The sequence below is a fragment of the Berghia stephanieae genome, chromosome 10 (assembly GCF_034508935.2).
Source record: "Berghia stephanieae isolate SIO BIC M18660-M18661 chromosome 10, UCSD_Bste_1.3, whole genome shotgun sequence".
NCBI classification, from domain to species: domain Eukaryota; kingdom Metazoa; phylum Mollusca; class Gastropoda; order Nudibranchia; family Aeolidiidae; genus Berghia; species Berghia stephanieae.
This window is the reverse complement of record NC_088369.1, coordinates 2,151,496-2,171,653: the sequence shown is the minus strand read 5'-3', so window position 1 is coordinate 2,171,653 and position 20,158 is coordinate 2,151,496. Positions and strand designations below refer to the sequence as shown.

Here is a 20,158-nt window from a genome sequence, read left to right as displayed (position 1 = left end):
CAAAGTTTTGTGTGTTTGTCCGTTATATTTCCGGATGACAATGTTGTGAGCTTCTTAGCCAAGCGCATACTATCTATACTGTTCGAGCGTTTATAGATAGAATGCGCTTGGCCAAGGAGTTTACAACATTGCCATCCGGAAGTATAACGGACCAACACACAAAACTGTGTGTAACCATGAACTTGTATAGTCTGGTTAATACAGTTTAGTGAGAACAACTCACAAACGCGGATGGCAAAAACAATAACAAAGGCCTGAGTGACGTCATCTGCATACTATCTATAAACGTTCAAGGTTACACATAGCTTTGTGTGTTGGTCCGTTTTATTTCCGGATGGTAACGATGTGAGTTTCTTAGCCAAGCGCACAGCATCTATAGATATAATGAAGAAGACGTCACTCAAGTCTTTGTTATTGTTTTTTGCCATCCAAGTTTATGAGTAATGCTCACTAAACTGTATTAACCGGACTATAAACGACCAAGATTACAGATAGTTTTGTGTGTTGGTCCAATATACTTCCGGATGGCAATGTTTTGAGTGTCTTAGCCAAGTCCACGCTATCTATAGATAGTATGCGTTTGGCTAAGAAGCTCATAACATTGCCATCCGGAAGTATAACGGACCAACACACAAAACTGTGTGTATCCATGAACGTTTATAGTCAGGTTAATACAGTTCAGTGAGCATTACTCATAAACGCGGATGGCAAAAAACAATAACAAAGACCTGGGTGACGTCATCTTAGAACTATCTATAGAAGGAACATAACGAAACAACATGCCAATACACAAAACTATGTGTAGCCTTAAACATTTACAGTCTGATTGATAGAAATTAGTGATAACTAATCATTAAAATGGCTGGCTAAAAACAATAACAAAGAGCTGTGTGACGTCAGTTTTGTTCCATCTATAGATAGAATGAAGTTGACGTTACGCGGGTCTTTGTTATCGTTTTTTTACCATCTCACTAAAATTTATTGACCAGACTATAAACGTTTAAGGTTACATAATATTTTTGTGTGTTGGTCCGTTTTATTTCAGGATGGCAATGTTGTGAGCTTCTTAGCCAAGCGCATACTATCAATGAAAGAAATTAGTGATAACTAATCATTAAAGTGGCTTGCTGAAAACAATAACAAAGAGCTGAATGGCGTCAGTTTTGTTCCATCTATATTTTCTCCAGGCGTCAATCGTCTGCATGTCACGTCCATTAATGACAATAACAAACAGGTCTCCAGAAAAACTGTTAAAATTTGACTTGTGGAAAAATGGAGCTTATCCCGATTTTATTATCTCGTGACAATCAACAAATCTGTAGCCCATATTATATAAATCTCAAGGCAAACTGTGAGACATTACAATTATGGATTATACCATTAGAGCTTACTCCGGTTTCTGCATCGTGACTTGGAAACTCACCAAACTTGTTCTTCATCAAACAAACAAACAAACAAAAAAAAAGACAACATGAAATTCTATTAATGTGGATTGTGCAAACGGAGCTTTTCACGGTTTATGCATCGTAAAATGGAACGGGCTTCACTGCCATCTTGTTGTTACGCAAGGGCTCTGCTTACGTCATACGTTGTGTAACAAAATGGCGTACAGACATTTGGGGAACCCAATCCCCTTTGAAAAAGGTAAATAGAGATTAAGGGGGCTAACCCACGCCGGAGACTGACTCCGACAAACTCGGCACTGCCGTCTTCCGGATAAAGACGTCAGGCACGGATGAAATACTAAGAATAAAGAGAAGAGCCGCTAGACATACCCATACCAAGCACCCGACGTCCTCTGCCTCTTTTTTTTTTTTTTTCGAGCTTGGTATGGGTAGGTCTAGCGGCTCTTCTCTTTATTCTTAGTATTTTGTCCGTGTCCGACGTCTTTATCCGGAAGACGGCAGAGGACGGCAGTACCGGATCGTCGGAGTCAGTCTCCGGTGTGGGTTAGCCTTAGCAGTACGATATTTGCTTCGGATCCGAAAGACAACGAGTTCGAACCCCCTTGCGCTGTGTGGCCTTGAGCAATTTACCTCGCTCTAGCACAGTTTGCAGCGTTGTACTGCGGCTGACGCCTGGGTTAGTTTTATCCGGAAGACGCAGAGGACGGCAGTACCGGATCGTCGGAGTCAGTCTCCGGTATAGGTTAAATTGACATGTTGCCATCTGCTTTTTCACTCAGATAGGTATAATTCAAGATTCCTGCTTTGTGTGTGTGTGTGTGTGTGTGTGTGTGCGTGTGTGTGTGAGTGTGTGTGTGTTTGTGTGCTTATGATTGCGCATTGAGAACAACTTTTGGATACCAAAACGTAAGACAGACAGACAGACAGACAGACAGATGGGATGTTGATATTGAAAGTGCAACCAATAATTCCCTCCGTTTTCTTTCTTCCCCAGCCGGAAAACGAATCGGCAGCGGATCGGTCTCCCAACGGAGCGGCAAAGGCCGAAGTTCAACCTCCGCACCGATGGACCTGAGCAGCGAGGAGGAATCTCTGTTCGTGGCCATCTCCTTCGGCAAAGTGCACAGAATCGCCTCGCTCATCGACAAAATTGATGACGTCAACATCAGAACGGCGGACCACATGACCCCGCTACTCCACACATGCAACATCACGCGCGGCGAGTTGTGCAGTCACGTGACCAGATTGCTCATCAAGCAGAAATCGTGCGACATCAACGCCCAGGAAAAATCTGGGAAAACAGCGCTAATGCTGGCGTGCATGAACAAAGAAAACACCGACGTGGTGCGCATCCTAGTTCGTCATAAGCATTGTGACGTCAACGTCACGGACACTGAAGGGTTCACCGCCCTCATGCATGCGGTGAATAACGATCACACAGAAGCTGTGCGGGTTTTGTTGTTAAACTCCAAGTCCAAACAGAAACTGGACGTAAACGTACAAAATCTGGCCGGTTCCACAGCCACCGATCTGGCCGTTCATATAAAGAATAAAGACATTTGTAAACTTCTTGTAAACGAGGCTGGGGCGGATGTTTCAAGCGTGCAGCAACCTACAAGATTAAAGTCTGCCTTGGAAAAGACATGACGCTGACTCAGTGAGAGAATCTACGATTGTTGATATTTTATTGATAAAATGTGACCTCTCGCATCAAAACGGTATTAAGTCGAGGTGATTAAGATGCTAACAATTGAATTCATAACCAGAAAGTTCAGACTTGAGTTGAGTTTGTATGTTTTATAGGAGAGAATGAATATCATACTTTAAAGTGCTGAAGAGCAAAAATTCAAACTTTTGACCGGTTTAATTTTCATTTTAATGTTTAGCATCTGGTTCATTTCGACATAATACCGTTTTGAGAGGATGGGTCACAAATTAACAGAGCTGCCAACTTGAAGTTTGGAAAACTCGTAATTTTTAGGGTTAATAATAATAATATATATATATATATATATATATATATATATATATATATATATATATATATATATATATATATATATAGTCACGTCTCTCCAATCCAAACACCTCCGTTCCCAGCATGTTGTCCGGATTACAGAGACTTCCGGATAGTGGAATCAGTCCTTAAAGAGTACAGATAGAGAAGGAAAAAATCCGTGCCTAACAACTTGTCCGGATAATGGAGACATCGCGATTGTGGATTCCGGATTAGAGAGACGCATATATATATATATATATATATATATATATATATATATATATATATATATATATATATATATATATATATATATATATATATATATATATATATATATATATATATTATAGTAGACTTTGTAACTACTTTTAAAAGTTACCAATTTGTCCTCAATACGTTAAAGTAATGCTTTTAAACACCACACTAGCTCTGGTGCCAAAACGTCGTGTTTAAGATGTTTTATAGAATTATAGGTCTTTATGTTATAGTTTTCAGGTTAGAACCAAAAATTCGTCATATTACGACATTTTTGTATCAGAAGCCAGATATGGATGTGTATTTCCGGTCTAGTCTGTGAGCCATTCCATGGAGCAACTTGTATTCGGCCTATCATTTCGGTAATAGGCTTGAACAGACGTGACGTCACTTCCCTCGTAATGACGCACAGTAACTTAGTAACTGGTTCTAACTATCGGGGCAATGGCGGACGCCCTTGAATATTTCGAGAGCTAAAAGTGTATCCAGAGGAGAAAAACATTATAAATCTGATCATGTTTTGAATTTTATACATTCTGATGACATAGCATGTGAAAAAGTTCTAGCCAGCATGAAGAATAAAAAGTACAGATTTTCTTTGTTTAGAACCAAGCTGCTGGTTGCTGGGCTGACGTGACATCTACTATTGAATCCTATTGTGACTCAACGTCTCAAAACAGTCTAACGTGGGGATTAACTAGGTGATGGAAGTTTAATTGATAGTTAATTGGACGTTGTTTTTTTGTCGTCGATCTCTTCTGGGGGTTTTGGTTGTTGTTGTTTATCGGTTTTTAAATTATGTATTTTTGTTTTTTCTTGTTGTCGGTTGAAGAAGTGTTTTGAGCTCGAAAAGTACCGTGTTTGGTATTTTGTTGTGTTTTTTTTTTATCTATTTTTTTTTGTTTGATTTTTTTGTTATATTCATTTTGGAATATTGTTATCTATTCTAAGTCTTGCTTTGTTATTATAATCCCTATTATGTTACATGCCATTTTTTTAGGAGGGCAGCGTGGCTCTTCTTTGCTTTCGTATCCGGAAAGTACCGAGTTCGATCACCCGCTGCTGGGCTGTGTGCCCTAAGCAAGTCATCTCGTCCTAGCTCAATTTGCGGCGCTTCACTGCGGCTGATGCCTGAATTATTCCAGTCTTCACTTGGAATAGACCCTAGAGAAAAATTTCCCCTTTGTCATGTTCTCACACGAAATGCAACCCACCGGTACTATCGTGTCAGAGTGATTTGAATGATGAAAATGGAATAAAATATTTTATTTTAAATGTTATGAGACCTGGATCAACTTTATTTCTATTAATATTAAAGTTAACTGGAGGGGTAAGATATCATCATCTTAAAGTGAAAATACAAACAAACAAACCAACAACTTTTTGTTTGGTTGTTTTTAGGGGTTTTACGGCGCTTGCAACACATTTAGGTCATACCAGAGCCAAAGCGCTTTACAAATGGTCACTGACAAACAGCAACACATAGCATATAGAACGAGATATAATGCCTGTTACTGTTAGGCGATTTTACCATTTTTCCGACAGAGGAAACGCTGTTAATGACCAGGCACTCATTTTACATCTGAGTAAGGCGAGAGAACGCAAGTAAAGACTCTTTTCCAAGGAGTCAATTATGCGCTGAGCGAGGCTCGAACCTAGGACCTTCCGATCTGAAAGCAAGTGTCATACCACAAGACCAAATAGCCGTACACTGATAGTGTGATCTTGGGAGTCTAAATTTTCCCTATTTGAACAATTCGCCGTTGTCTTACTTATTCTCATGTACTTTTGGTTTTTAAATCACTCGACCGATTTGACTATCCCAATGTCTTCCTTTTGACTGGCGCTGAGATGACCTATATCTCATATCGGAGTCGGAGATGGATGTTTAGATCGCAGGTCCCCTTGGTATGTGGCAGTCATGTCTTTAGTGGGTGATTTGTCCTAGTAGCTCCTGTCATGTTGAATGCCCTTGCCCTTCGAGTTCAACAAAAGCTGTCCCGCCATTGGCAGAAAAACGCAACTGTCTTCCTTAATCAACATGGCGATTCAATGTGTGTGTGTGTGTGTGTGTGTGTGTGTGTGTGTGTGTGGTTGTTTGTGTGCATTTATGTTTCTTTGTTTTTAAGGGTTTTACGGCGCTTGCAACACATTAAGGTTATATCAGCGCCAGTAAAAAGGAAGAAAATGGGATAGTAAAAAGTTCTAGAATTACAATTAAAGCACCCAAGAAAAAGTAAGACAAAGGGGAATTGAGAACAAATAGGGATCAGATGTAGATTCCAAGAGCACACCACCAATGTACTTAAGTTTGAAATACCTACAAGTCTCATCCAGACACAAGCACAAAATCCAACAAAGAGGAACACACTCAAATGCTTACATTATACATTCAAAATAAAAATAATAATACATAACAGAGAGATTGATTTACAAGGAAAAAAATATCATCTCCCAAAACAATAACTGCATTTGACTGTTTTCCTCCCAGCTAGGATTCCGGCCAGTGCCAGGACAAAACCAAGTAATCTCATTCCGAGACAAAGACAGAAAGCATTTTGGAAAACAGATATAGGGGGATAGAAGACACAGTATGTACCTCCCTGCCCACTGTGGGAGGTCAGGATCCCCACCCAGTGTGGTTGTTTGTGTGCATTTATGTTTCTTTGTTTTTAAGGGTTTTACGGCGCTTGCAACACATTAAGGTCATATCAGCGCCAGTAAAACGAAAGACAATGGGATAGTAAAAAGTTCTAGAATTACAATTAAAGCACCCAAGAAAAGGTAAGACGAAGGGAAATTAGTTCAAATAGAAAACAGATGTAGATTCCAGGAGCACACTATCAAAGTACTTAGTTTGAGATCACCTAAAAGGCTCACCCAGACACCAGCACAAGATCCCACTAAGAGGAATACACTCAAATGTTTACAAATCATATGTTAAAAAAAAAAAACTATACATATCAGAGAGATGATTTACAAGGAAAAAAATATCATCTCCCATAACTATATATTCGACTGTTTCCCTACTAGCCAAGGACTCCGGTCAGGATCAGGACAAAACCAAGTAATCTCATTTCGAGACAAAGAAATCAATAATTGGAAAACAGATAAAGGGGGATAGAAGACAGCAAGTATCTCCCTGCCCACTATGGGAAGTCGGGAACCCCATCCAGACATGCACATTTATCAAGTTTCAATCGTAAGTGACTGGTCAGTTTACATAATTCGATGGACATTGATCAAACCCGTCTGCTTTTAAGTGTTTTACGGCACTTGCGACACGTTTAGGTATTTCAGCGACAGTTAAAAGGTTGAAAATGGGACAGCACAAAAAAAAATTATAGATTAAAAATCAAAATCACACAAGAAAAGTAAGACAAGGGGGGATGGTACAAATATGAAACAGATGTAGATTCCAAGAGCACACCATCAAAATACTAAGTTTGAGATCACCTTAAAGTATGAATCAGACACAAGCACAGGTCCCCCACTAAGAGGAATACTTCCAAATGTTTATAAACCATTATATATTTAAAACCAAAATAATGTATCAGTACATAACAGAAAGATGATTTACAAGGAAAAAAATATCATCTCCCAAAACTATAACTATACCTTTGACTGTTTCCCTCCCAGCCAAGGACTCCCGTCTGAATCTGAATGTTACTTGAAAAATCCATTCAATTCTGAGTAGGGTGTTTGTTTTTAAGGGCTTTACGGCACTTGCAACACATTACGGTCATATCACGATGATGATGATGATGATGATGTTGATGCCGGGGTTGTTTTTTGTTTTTGTTTTTTACGATAACTACTATGTTACTAGTGTGCATCTTGTGCGAGTGTGTCTATGTCAATATTGTATTGTTATAAATGTGTAACCAAATGACAAATTGCCACTTTTTTGGGGACAATAAAGATATATCATTATTATTATTATCAGCGCCAGTAAAAAGGAAGAATGTGGGATAGTAAAAGTTCTAGAATTACAATTTAAGTACACCCAAGAAAAGGTAAGACAAAGGGGAATTGGTTCAAATAGGAAAGAGATGAAGATTCCAAGAGCGCACTATCAGTGTACTTAGTTTGAGATCAATAAATGTCTTACCCAGACACCAGCACAAGATCCCACTAAGAGGAATACAATCAAAATAACAAATATAATAATAAATAACAGAGAGATGATTTACAAGGAAAAAAATATCACCTCCCAAAACACTATGCATTTGACTGTTTCCCTCCCAGCCAAGAACTACGGCCAGGGGCAGGGCAAAACCAAGTAATCTCATTCCGAGACAAAGACAGAAAGCAAAATTAAAAACAGACATAAAGGGATAGGAGACACAGTGCCAACCTGCCCACTATGGGAGGCCAGGAACTCCACCCAGTCTGAGTAGGGTCATTCGAGGGCGGAGAGAGTTGAGTGTGACAGACATTGTTGGTATTTAGGCTGAAGAATTTTGATAATCTTCGTTTTGAATGTTTCTAAATCGGTTGTGTTCACACATGATTCGGAAAAAGCATTCCAGTCTTTGATAATGCGGAGTGCAAATGAATATATCCAGGACTAGGACAAAAGAAGCAACTCGGAAAACAGATAGAAAACTTGAGCTCCAGCTTTTTATATAGCGCAATATCCAATGTTTTGTTTTTGTTTTTGTTTTTAAGGGTTTTACGGCGCTTGCAACACATTAAGGTCATATAAGCGCCAGTAAAAAGGAAGAAAATGGGATAATAAAAAGTTCTAGAATTACAATTAAAGCACAAAAGAAAAGGTGAGACAAAGGGGAATTGGTTCAAATAGGGAACAGGTGTAGATTCCAAGAGCACACCGCAAAAGTACTTAGTTTGAGATCACCCAAAAGTCTCATCCAGACACAAGCACAGGTCCCAACTAAGAGGAACACACTCAAATGCTTACAAATCATATAATATAATATGTAAACTAAACATAATACAATGCATAACCGAGAGATGATTTACAAGGAAAAAAATATCACCTCCCAAAACAATAACTATGCATTTGACTGTTTCCCTCCCAGCCAGGACAAAAAACAAGCAATCTCATTCCAAGACAAAGACAGAAAGCATGTTGGAAAATAGATATATGGGGATAGAAGACACAGTATGTACCTCCCTGCCCGCTATGGGAGGTCAGGATCCCCACCCAGAATATCCACTGTGCTCAAGGCACTTTACAAGGGGTCCCTGACCAACAGCAACACGTAACATATAGAATGAGACATGACGCCTGTTAGGCCATATTACAATTTTTTTTCTGACAGAGACAACACTGTTAACGGCCAGGTACCTATTTTACACCTGAGTACGGTGAGAGAATGTGAGTAAAGGGCCTCTTCCACGGACTCAATTATGCAGAGCGAAGCTCAAACCCAGGACCTTCATTCCGAAAGCGAGTGTCATACCACAAGACCACATAGTCGCATATAGGGTATAGAATACACAGCATGGCCTCCTGCCCACCATGGGAGGCCAAAGTCTCCCACCAAAACAATCATAATGAGAAATAAGAAAAACTCAATAATGAAACATATTCACAGATTTATTTATTTACAATACAAATCAAAGCAAGCATAGACTGTATGTATGTATGTATAAATTATGTATGGTTAAGGGAAAGAGAAAAAACCAGTTGGGATTATTGTACAATGCCAGGACCTAGGATCAGCTCCTTGTTCAGTTTCCAGACGAAAACGTACTTAAGTCGTATTTTAGAAAATTATATAGAACGAAAACGACGATGTTATAAAACCCAAGATTTGACAGCTTTGTCCATGAGGATTATCCAAAGGTACAGGGATGCCCTTTTTTGTCCATGAGGATTATCCAAAGGTACAGGGATGCCCTTTGTCCATGAGGATTATCCAAAGGTACAGGGATGCCCTTTGTCCATGAGGATTATCCAAAGGTACAGGGATGCCCTTTGTCCATGAGGATTATCCAAAAGTACAGGGATGCCCTTTGTCCATGAGGATTATCCAAAGGTACGGGGATGCCCTTTGTCCATGAGGATAATCCACAGGTACAGGGATGCCCTTTGTCCATGAGGATTATCCACAGGTACAGGGATGCCCTTTGTCCATGAGGATTATCCAAAGGTACAGGGATGCCCTTTGTCCATGAGGATAATCCACAGGTACAAAGATGCCTTCTGAATATAAGGATTATCCACAATTACAGATACCCTTTGTCCATGAGGATTATCCACAAGTACTGAGATGCCCTTTGTCCATAAGGATTATCCACAGGTTCAGGGATGCCCTTTGCTAAAATAAAAGGCCAGACAATTTTTTCTCGTGAAGACCATATATAAAAATAATTCGTTCAAAGCTTGCCTTCATCAAATGCTATTCACCGTCAATCATAGAAAAGGACACATTATATCCATCTAGCTTCCCCTTAACTGTTGCCTTTAAACAACCAATACTTTCATCTTGTAAAAAATCAACACACCAATACCGAACAAGGTCAGCCGGAAAATTTCAAGTACCTAGCCTGTTTTGTTTGTTTTTGTTTTTAAGGTTTTACGGCGCTTGCAACACATTTAGGTTATATCAGCGCCAGTAAAAAGGAAGAAAATGGGATAGTAAAAAGTTCTAGAATTACAATTAAAGCACCCAAGAGAAGTAAGACAAAGGGGAATGGGAACAAATAGGGATCAATGTAGATTCCAAGAGCATATCACCAATGTACTTAGTTTGAGATCACCTATGTCTCATCCGGACACAAGCACAAAATCCAACAAAGAGAATACACTCAAATGCTTACATTATACATTAAAAATAACCATATAATAATACATAACAGAGAGATGATTTACAAGGAAAAAAATATCATCTCCCAAAACAATAACTATGCATTTGACTGTTTCCCTCTCAGCCAGGACTCCGAAGAGGGCCGGAAAAAACCAAGTAATCTCATTCCAAGACAAAGACAGAAAGCTTGTTGAAAGATATAAGGAATAGAAGACACAGTATGTACCTCCCTGCCGCTATGGAGGTCAGGATCCCCACCCAGTTAGCCGTTTTCCGGCTTTAGCAAGAACAAGGACAACCCTGACAAGTAGTTTTAAATATGACATATTAAAACTTGTTATAACTATGATGAATATCAATCGATATTTACGCGAAAAAAAAAAAAAAAAAAAAAAAAAATTAAAGCAAAATGTTATGATTTTGGAAAACCAACTATTTTTCACCAAAAAAGAAAAAACAAACAAAAAAAATTAATAAATAACTAAATACAAGCCGTCAATAAAGAGTATAGTAGCTTTGCCTACAGGGGAAAATTTGTTTCTTTCACTTGGACAGGAATTTATTTCATTGTAATGACAGTTATTTGCTTTGATTTTAAAATGTCATACTCAACAGGCTCCAAACACACACAGGGGTAATTTTACTCTATTTGATGGTAACAAAAACAAAACAAAACAAAACAAAAAATAATTACAGTGTCTAGAAACAAAATGGAATTTTAAAAGGTGACAATCATTTGACCTGAATGGACATGTGAACTTTACAGAGCTTGCAACCCAATCAAGTCATTTCAGTGCCTGTAAAAAAAAGGAAAATGATAAAGAGGAAAAGTTGTGGATCTGAAGTTTTTTTAAAAGCACCAAAGATACAGCAATGTTTGTTGTTTTTAATCGTTTTACGGTGCTTGCGACACATTTAGGTCATATCTTCACCAGTGAAAGGGAAGAAAATGGGATAGTATAAAAGTTCTAGATTTATTAATTAAAGCACCCAAGAAAAGGTAAGACAAAGGGGAACTGGGAACAAATAAGGGATAGATGTAGATTCCAAGAGCTAACTATCATTGTGCATAGTTTGAGATCACCTAAAAGTCTCATCCAGACACAAGCAACAGGATCCCACTGAGAGGAAAAAACTCAAATGTTTACATTATAAATTCAATGCAACAGATATAATAATATAAAACAGAAAGATGATTTACAAGGAAAAAAAAAATCACTTCCCAATACAATAACTATACATTTGACTGTTTCCCTCCCTGCCAAGGACTCCAGCCAGGGCCAGGTCAAAACCAAGTAATCTCATTCCAAGATCAAGACCGAAGGCAAATTGGAAAACAAATATAGGGGGATAGAAGACACAATGTTCCTCCCTGCCCACTATGGGAGGTCAGGAACCCCACTAAGAAATATACAAGAGAGGCAAGGAGACTGGTTGAGATACAGAACAGAAGGCTCCACAATCAACCGACACATGTGCTTATTTTGACATTACACGCACACGCGTCTTATTGCGGCTCAAGCAAAAGATTCCTCTGTGAAGACAGGAACTGCCGTACACACAAAAAAACATGTTTTTAACATTTTAGCCCAAAAAATTTGTCCTTCAAATATCGAGGTATATCGAGCTATTAAAATATCTCTTATCCTGTCAAAACTAAAAATTTTAAAAACCCTGGGACGTTTGGATAAGAGAAATTTGCATAGTAAGAACTTATTGTGTGAAGTTTTTGTGGGAAAATCTTGAAAATGGCCGATAAAGGGAAAGTTTAAAAAGTTAGATGGCCACACATATCGAACAGCCTAATACAGCGTCTCAGAATGGAAATAAACAAAAGAGAAAATTCAACCATTACGATATACAATTAGTCATCTACTTTAGTAGAATATTTGCCTTCCGCTTGCATGGTCATCACATATCGCCTTTTCAACTCTATTCCAGTTCTATTTCCATCAATACAGCCATACAACCAAATAACTTATTTTCTTTTTTAACAACAAATCTTTTACTTCAAATAGCAATAAATGAATTTGGAAAAAAAAAAACCCTGTCAGCTTATCAAAATTCTTCAATTGAGGGCATCATTGTATTCGGGGGAAAAGAAGAAGGTTTTTGAAAGATTTCTTGACAGGTTGACGGATTCTTACATTCGATGCTGAAAGTAGAAAATTTATGACCAAAATGAAGGTACAGTGGAATCCTGTTAAAGCCAACACTAGCATACCCGACGGATTGGTAGGCTTTAAGCAAATATGATTTTATCCATTATCAAGACGTGTTGACTTTTAAGTAGAAGTTGACTTTATGAGTGTTGACCTTATGCAGATTCCACTGTAGGTGTTTTTTAATGTTGAAAAAAATGTCTCATTCTCAACCCCTGGCACAATATCAGATTTACAGCCTAGAAAGATGAGCCCAGATAGGCTGTAGTAGGTACTGTCATTGAAATGAATGTTTTGTTTTGTGACAAGACATTTGGGTAACCGAAACAACAAAAAAACAAAAAAAATTATTACCACACATTAGTAGTCAAAATGGGATTATTTTTGTTTAACTCAATAAATACAAAAGCCCGCAGATGCCAACACAAAATTAAAAACAATGAGAGAAATGAATCAAAGATAAAACTCAAGTTTTTTTTTTTAAAGATAATAAATAAAAATTAATAAAAATAAACTTCTAGCAAAGAAAACAAATATCTAAAAATTCAATCTGACCAGTCATGTTATCTTACTTATTTGTTTAATAATTCACTGATAAAATTGTTGATAGATCACTGTAAGTTTCATATCAAAGATATTTGAAGGAAACAATCCTAAATAATAATAATAATAATAATAATAATAATAATAATAATAATAATAAATAATAATAATAATAATAATAATATAATAATAATAATAATAATAATAATCTTTATTGTCCAAATAGGCAATTATTGTTACGCATTTACTCATGTTATGTTGTTATAATATCTAATATCGTCTGTTTTGTCGTCACAATTGGATTCAATAGTCTGATGTCACGCGCCCGGCAACGGCGGCCATCTTGGTTCTAAACAAAGAAAATCATTACTTTTTATTCTTCATGCTGGCTAGAACTTTTCATTCCCTTTTCATATGCCTTGTGATCAGAATGTGTAAAAGTCAATACATGATCAAATTGATGGGGTTTTTTACCTCTGGATACGCGTTTAAGCTCGCCGGGGAAATATTTCATACGGCGTCAGCCATTGTTCCGATAGTTTAGAGCCAGTGTTACTAAGTTACCATACGTCATTAGGAAGGAAGTGACAGTACGACTGTTGAAGACTATTGGCACTTTCCTCCAGAAAAACTAGTATATCTTTTAATGCCGGAAGAAAAATAATATAAATTTTTGAGGCGACGAGAGTTGAACCAGAGAACCGACTGTTATGGCGCCTTTTGCTTGGCTGCAAGCGAGGTGCTCTCCACTCGATACCATCCAGGGCATCTCTTTAGCTTTCATTTTTAAAAGAGAACATTCCAAATTGACAAATGTAGAACTTTGTCTTCAATCAAATTTTTATATGGATTTAAGCTGGATTAAGGTGGCTCAAGAAGAAAAATCTCTTTTTTCTTATACATGATTTTTTTCACCATCGACAATACATTTGCGTATTCGTGATAATCCGAGATTGGCAAAACATCTTTAGAAATATTTCATTTGTCTCATCAAGTTTGAAATAATATTTATGAAGAACTGAAAAATAGTCATAAGACTTCAAATACATGGCATGCGTTGTTTGGTGGATCAAACAAAGTTAAATAAAATATGTTACTATCTTTTTTATATATATACAGGGTGCCCAAAAAAAAAAATGTATACACATATCAAAATAATTGTAAATATGGGATTTAATAAAATGCAATTATTATTTTTAAATGTAGTTAAAATGCAGTGAAAAAAAACGATTAAAATGATACTTACAAATATTTTAAAACATAAAATACTCAAATTTTATTAAATTCCACGGTTACACTTATTCTTCATGTGTATACCATTTTTTGGGACACCCTGCAGTCAACATCTCTTTCTTCTCCTCCATTAATCATTAAATCATTGAAATAAGAGATTGTTCTTTGTCAAAGTCAAGGCTTTGGAAAATCTAAGGAATAAATTGCTGACAATAAAATACTGCACCCCTTCCCCTTCCCCTCCCTTTTTTTTTTTTTTCCTAAACAAATCCGAAATGAGTGCATTCATCATTTCTTTTCATTCAATCACCTGTATAAATAAATTCCTTCAACAACATATCATCATCATCAACAACAACATGCCGGATGACAAAATTCCAATATATAATAATAATGGAAATAACCAAATTTAACGCCGCCACCACTTTGAGGGCAACTGAGATGATAAATTTATAATTGATACTCTAGCTAACTTCTGACAACTGGGAAACTGCACCATATGTTCCACCACATACCATCAACTCTCTCTCTCACTTTTTAAAAACTAACCCAGATTGACAGTATGAAATTGTCAGCATCTGGGTCACCCTGACCTATTACTACCACATAGAGGTTAACGTTAAATTTATTTCCTATATTTTTTTATTACATATTAATTCAATTCTAAAATGGCTTGTCAAAAGTAATAATATAATATATACAAAAATGAAAATAACAGCTTTCAAAGAAACAAACAAAAAAAAAAACCTAAATAAAATCCCAAACATTGAACGTTTCCTATTCAAAACCCTTCTTCAGCTAAAAAAACAAAAAACAGTAAAATCGTTAACACATCACTTTAAACAAGAACAAATGGCAGAAGAATATCAGACACGTACATGTCATGCCAGTAAATACAAAGACAAAATGTCGGCAAAACTTTCTGCTCTTTGTTCTTATTTATAGTAATTTATAGTATTTAATCAGAGTTTTTACCGTTTTTGTTGTTGGCTGAAGAAGGGTTTTGAGCCCAAAACAATCTGTGCTTTGTCACTTTGTTCTATTTTGAGGCTATTATATCCATGTTTGTAAATTACTGACATTTGAGGTAAATTTGCCTCAAGGGGGAAACTTTGTCTGTGAATTTGGAGCATTTTTGAATAACCCCAGCTTTTGTTGTACTCATTAAAAGACTTGCAATTTTTCTATCAGAGGAAATAATTGCCACAAAACCAATCAATCTCTTATCAGTCCAAAATTCAAGAGGCAAAGTTGTTTCCCCTTTAGGCAGTTACCTCAGTTGACTGTACATTTTTTCCAGCCCACAACTTCAAGGAGCGTAGTATTCGCTTTCTGACTGACAGTTTGAATTTTCTCACATCATCTGTATTCAAATCATTACCCCATCACACGCCTAATTGAAAATTAAAAAATTCGTAGTTTTTCGAACAAAAAAAGAAAAAAAAAGTCATTCCCATAGTTCTAACCATAGTTAGAATAGTTCTATAGTTCCTAACTTTACATATAAATAATTTACCCTCACAATGATGCATGAAACAACATTTTAAAATCCTAAAAATTATATACTCAAGCATCAACTTTCATTTTTAATAATTTTTAATGAGTTAAAAATGTTAAAGAAGTTTGAAATTGGAGCCGAAATCTTGTAATTTAACAAATTTTTAGTTTTAGTCGCCAGGCCTGGTATTCGCTTTATGGAGGTTTGAATTACTCAAATGTTACAGTGACTGACGTGATCAGTCGGATGGTGAAAAGGTTTGAACTGAGACATTGCCAAGTTTAGTTAGAAGGTCAATTTTTATCAAAAATGAGTTCTTGTCTTAAATGATTAAATCAACCCTTTTTTGTACATCTTCGGGAAATATCAAAGCTTAATTTCACTTCTAAATATTGTCAAGTTGAAAAAGTATGAAATTTGAGAAAAGTTGCAGGATACCTTTCCCATACACCTGACCATAACTTCATGAAAAATCACCCGTTTTACTTCAAATAAAGATTAAATTGTTCTGGGAAGCATAATCTTTCAGACAATAAAAATCCAAAATGTTCACCTTCTGACTGATTATGTCATGCACCGACACATATGATCTGTATTAAAATCATTTACCATCATCCCCATCATCAGTCCTGTCAGTTTGCAGTGGTAGCCGTTTTGGTGAGCGCCTCGCTCAGGGCCTGTCGTTGTAGGTCGTTCAGCTGGGATATACAAATGTGGAACACGTCCTGGTTCTGCTGTACTTGTCTTACAATGTTGAGAAGGCGCGTGTAGAGAGGATTGCTCTCCTCCACCAGCTCTCGGTGAAGCGTCTCCGCCACAATGGCTATCACTTTGGGCAGGTTGGCGGCGTTTTCTCCCATGATGCCGGGATGGTTGCTGGGTGGATCAAAACAATACATTAGAATACTAATAATAATAATAATAATACATTAGAATACTAATAATAATAATAATAATAATAATAACAATAATAATACATTAGAATACTACTACTAATAATATTAATACATTAGAATACTAATAATAATAATAATAATAATAATAACAATAATAATACATTAGAATACTACTACTAATAATAATAATACATTAGAATACTAATAATAATAATAATAATAATAATAACAATAATACATTAGAATACTAATAATACTACTAATAATAATAATACATTAGAATACTAATACTAAAAATAATAATAATATTAATAATAATAATAATAATAATACATTAGAATACTAATAATACTACTACTATTACTATTACTACTACTACTACTACTACTACTACTAATAATATAATAATAATAATAATAATAATAATAATAATAATAATAATAATAATAATAATAATAATAATAATAATAATAATAAGTGCTGCAGAAAATGCAGAAAATATTGAATAATTGCCTTTTAAGCCATATATTAACTGAACTAACTACCACTTTTAGAGCAATTAAGATGATAAACTATCAGTGATGCTCTTAGCTATCTTCAGGAGAATGGGAAAACTACTAGAAACCTGAGATTAAATGTGTTTAGAGCTTGTTGAAATGCTTAAACGACAATTCTGACACTCATGATTTGGTCACAGGTCCGTAAGCTCACTCAATTTAAATACGTCTACAAATTTTCCTCTAAAACATTCTGGTAAAAAAAACTATGAAAGTGGTGGATTAAAATTAAAAATTTGAATGTGACAACAACAAAAACTTCAATTTTCAGGGGTAAAAATTGGATGACTGCAATAGGTTCAGTGGAAGGGTGGTTTCAGTACAAATGAGGAGGATGACGAAATATTGTATAGAGCCGAATCTCCCAAAATATCAAGACTTAGCACTTCAAATACATTGGCTATCGTGGGACTTAGCACTTCAAATACATTGGCTATCGTGGGACTTAGCACTTCAAATACATTGGCTATCGTGGGACTTAACACTTCAAATACATCGGCTATCGTGGGACTTAGCACTTCAAATACATTGGCTATCGTGGGACTTAGCACTTCAAATACATTGGCTATCGTGGGACTTAGCACTTCAAATACATTGGCTATCGTGGGACTTAGCACTTCAAATACATTGGCTATCGTGGGACTTAGCACTTCAAATACATTGGCTATCGTGGGCTGACGATTAACTGGTTCCATCTTCACATTTCTTCAAATTGATTTAAAACTTTTGAGCCAATTTCCTAATTTGAACAAATTTATGTCAGAAAAGGGCCTTTAAAATCCCATTATTATGCATGTAATATCGCAATTTTTCTCTCCAAAAAGTGGATTTGGAACTAGCTAATATTGTTTGTGATTTCATTCAAACTTCATCTTCTACATCATGTCCATTATGAGAGACGGATTCTTATAATTGACAGGTGGCAAAGGAAGACATGATGTAGATGATGATGATGATAATGGTATGATGAGGATGATGATGATGATGGGGAGGATAATTTATCCACAACCTGTCAAGCAAATCACAGAAGTAGGTGTAGACGTGAACCGCCTCGTCCTCATCACTGAGAATCGGCAGCCACGAGACAAGGCGAGAGGTCAGCTCGTCTACGTTGACCTTTGACTGGTTGTATTTGCATATCTTGACCACGGCTGAGATGGCATTGTCCGTTGCCGGTGCGTTTTCCACAGACTTTGATTCCGGATGTTCTATCACACTGACCAGTCGAGGAATACACTCTGGGAGAACGACAGAATTGGTAGGGGAAAGAGATATAAAGTTTTGAAAATATTCCTATTCAGACAGACTTTTGAGTTAGTGATAGTATTTGATATTTTGTACTTTTTATAGATAGAATGGAGTTGACGTCACTCAGGTCTTTGTTATTTTTTTTTGCCACTCATGTTTATGAGTAATTCACGCTAAACTGTATTAACCAGATGATAAACGTTCAAGGTTACACATAGTTTTTTTGTGTTGGTCCGTTATCCAGATGACAATGTTGTGAGCTTCTTGGACAATTGCATACTATCTATTGTCTTTGTGCAGCCATGTGGTCTTGTGGTATGACACTCGCTTTCGGATCGGAAGGTCCTGGGTTCGAGCCTCTCTCTGCGCATAATTGAGTCCTTGGAAAAGACTCTTTACTCACATTCTCTCAACGCACTCAGGTGTAAAATTAGTACCTGGCCGTACCATTAACAGTGTTGTCTCTGTCCGAACAAAAAATGTTAATATCGCCTAACAGGCGTCATGTCTCGTTCTACATTGTTCTACAAGTATTGCTGTTGGCTAGGGACCCCTTGTAAAGCGCTTTGAGCATGTTTAATGGATATTGCGCTATATAAAAGCTTAACTTATTAATTAATTTATTTATTTGTTTCGCCTTAAAGCACATTGTGGATTCGGCACGCTAAATAACTTAAATATTACATTACATTACATATAAATGATGAGAAAGGAAAGTTCAGATTATACTAACCTTATGTATTTATTTGTTTTTATACTTTTATTTATCTATTTATTCATTTACTCCATCCACAAATTTGATCCATATAAAATCTGTATGCAGCGATTTTATAAAAGGTAAATAGCAGGGTGAGAAGGATGAGGAAGAGGAGAAAGAAGAAGTAGAAGAACAATAAAAACAACAAAAAGAAGAAGAAGAAGAAGAAAGAAGAAGAAAGAAGAAGAAAAAAGAAGAAGAAAAAAGAAGAAGAAAAAAAAAAAAGATGAAGAAAAATAAAAAAAAGTCATAAGAAAGTGGGCAGAAGGAGAGATGGAAAGGTAAAACCCCCCACTCCAAACTGGCCTAAAGCCAGCAGAAAGGCTCATCTTACCAGCGCACACGTCAGCATAGGATTCCCCACCAAACATGCCGATCACCCCGACACCGTAGGTCGCTGCCTGCCTCAATTCCGGCGTCTTCTCTGTGATGCAGTGAATCATTTGCTCCAAGAAAAACGTTCTGTATTTGGTCGACACCTGATGATCAAGTTTTTAAAGAGAGGTGTAACAAGCATAAATAATCTGCAGATAAAATCTCTGGATCTGAATTTTTTTATTTTTAAAAAAAAAATGGATATAAATAAAACCATCATGTATAATTTTTACCCTTATTTATATGAATTGTCTCTTCAAAATTTGCTTTAATTGGTCTATGTGTGGTGAATACCTATTCATTACTGAGTGAAATAAAACCGAATTTTTGATCAATATTACCTCTTTCAGAGCAGAATCTGTTCTACTGGCCAATGGCCGCACAGTAAGGCCAGTCTTGAAAGGCAAAAATAATAATGTAATCCAATCCTACTTTCTACAAAAGTAC

At 36.4% G+C, this 20,158-nt stretch overlaps 2 protein-coding genes across 10 annotated transcripts in view; one reads left to right on the top strand and one right to left on the bottom strand.

Moving 5' to 3' along the window:
* LOC144955863 (uncharacterized) overlaps nucleotides 1–3,380 on the top strand; it is a 47,222-nt gene extending 43,842 nt beyond the window's left edge. For 2 of the 4 annotated variants that reach the window (XM_078886082.1, XM_078886083.1), the window contains one exon: nucleotides 2,401–3,380. In XM_078886082.1, coding sequence (XP_078742208.1) covers nucleotides 2,401–3,053 — 653 coding nt within the window. In that variant the 3' untranslated portion in view covers nucleotides 3,054–3,380. Of the gene's footprint in view, nucleotides 1–1,045; nucleotides 1,645–2,400 lie in introns of all 4 variants that reach the window. The other 2 variants (XM_078886081.1, XM_078886080.1) reach the window with 2 other exon arrangements.
* A 5,831-nt stretch (nucleotides 3,381–9,211) lies between these two features.
* Nucleotides 9,212–20,158, bottom strand: part of LOC144956072 (importin-5-like) — a 45,796-nt gene continuing 34,849 nt past the window's right edge. For 2 of the 6 annotated variants that reach the window (XR_013641867.1, XR_013641865.1), the window contains exons 23-27: nucleotides 19,671–19,815; nucleotides 18,341–18,569; nucleotides 16,432–16,754; nucleotides 10,710–11,239; nucleotides 9,212–10,182 (exon numbers count right to left, since the gene is read on the bottom strand). Coding sequence is in view for 2 of the 6 variants with exons in the window: in XM_078886404.1 (XP_078742530.1) it covers nucleotides 16,511–16,754; nucleotides 18,341–18,569; nucleotides 19,671–19,815 (618 nt within the window). In the remaining 4 variants the exon portion in view is untranslated. Of the gene's footprint in view, nucleotides 10,183–10,709; nucleotides 11,240–14,496; nucleotides 16,755–18,340; nucleotides 18,570–19,670; nucleotides 19,816–20,158 lie in introns of those variants that run through there. The other 4 variants (XR_013641866.1, XR_013641864.1, XM_078886404.1 and 1 more) reach the window with 3 other exon arrangements.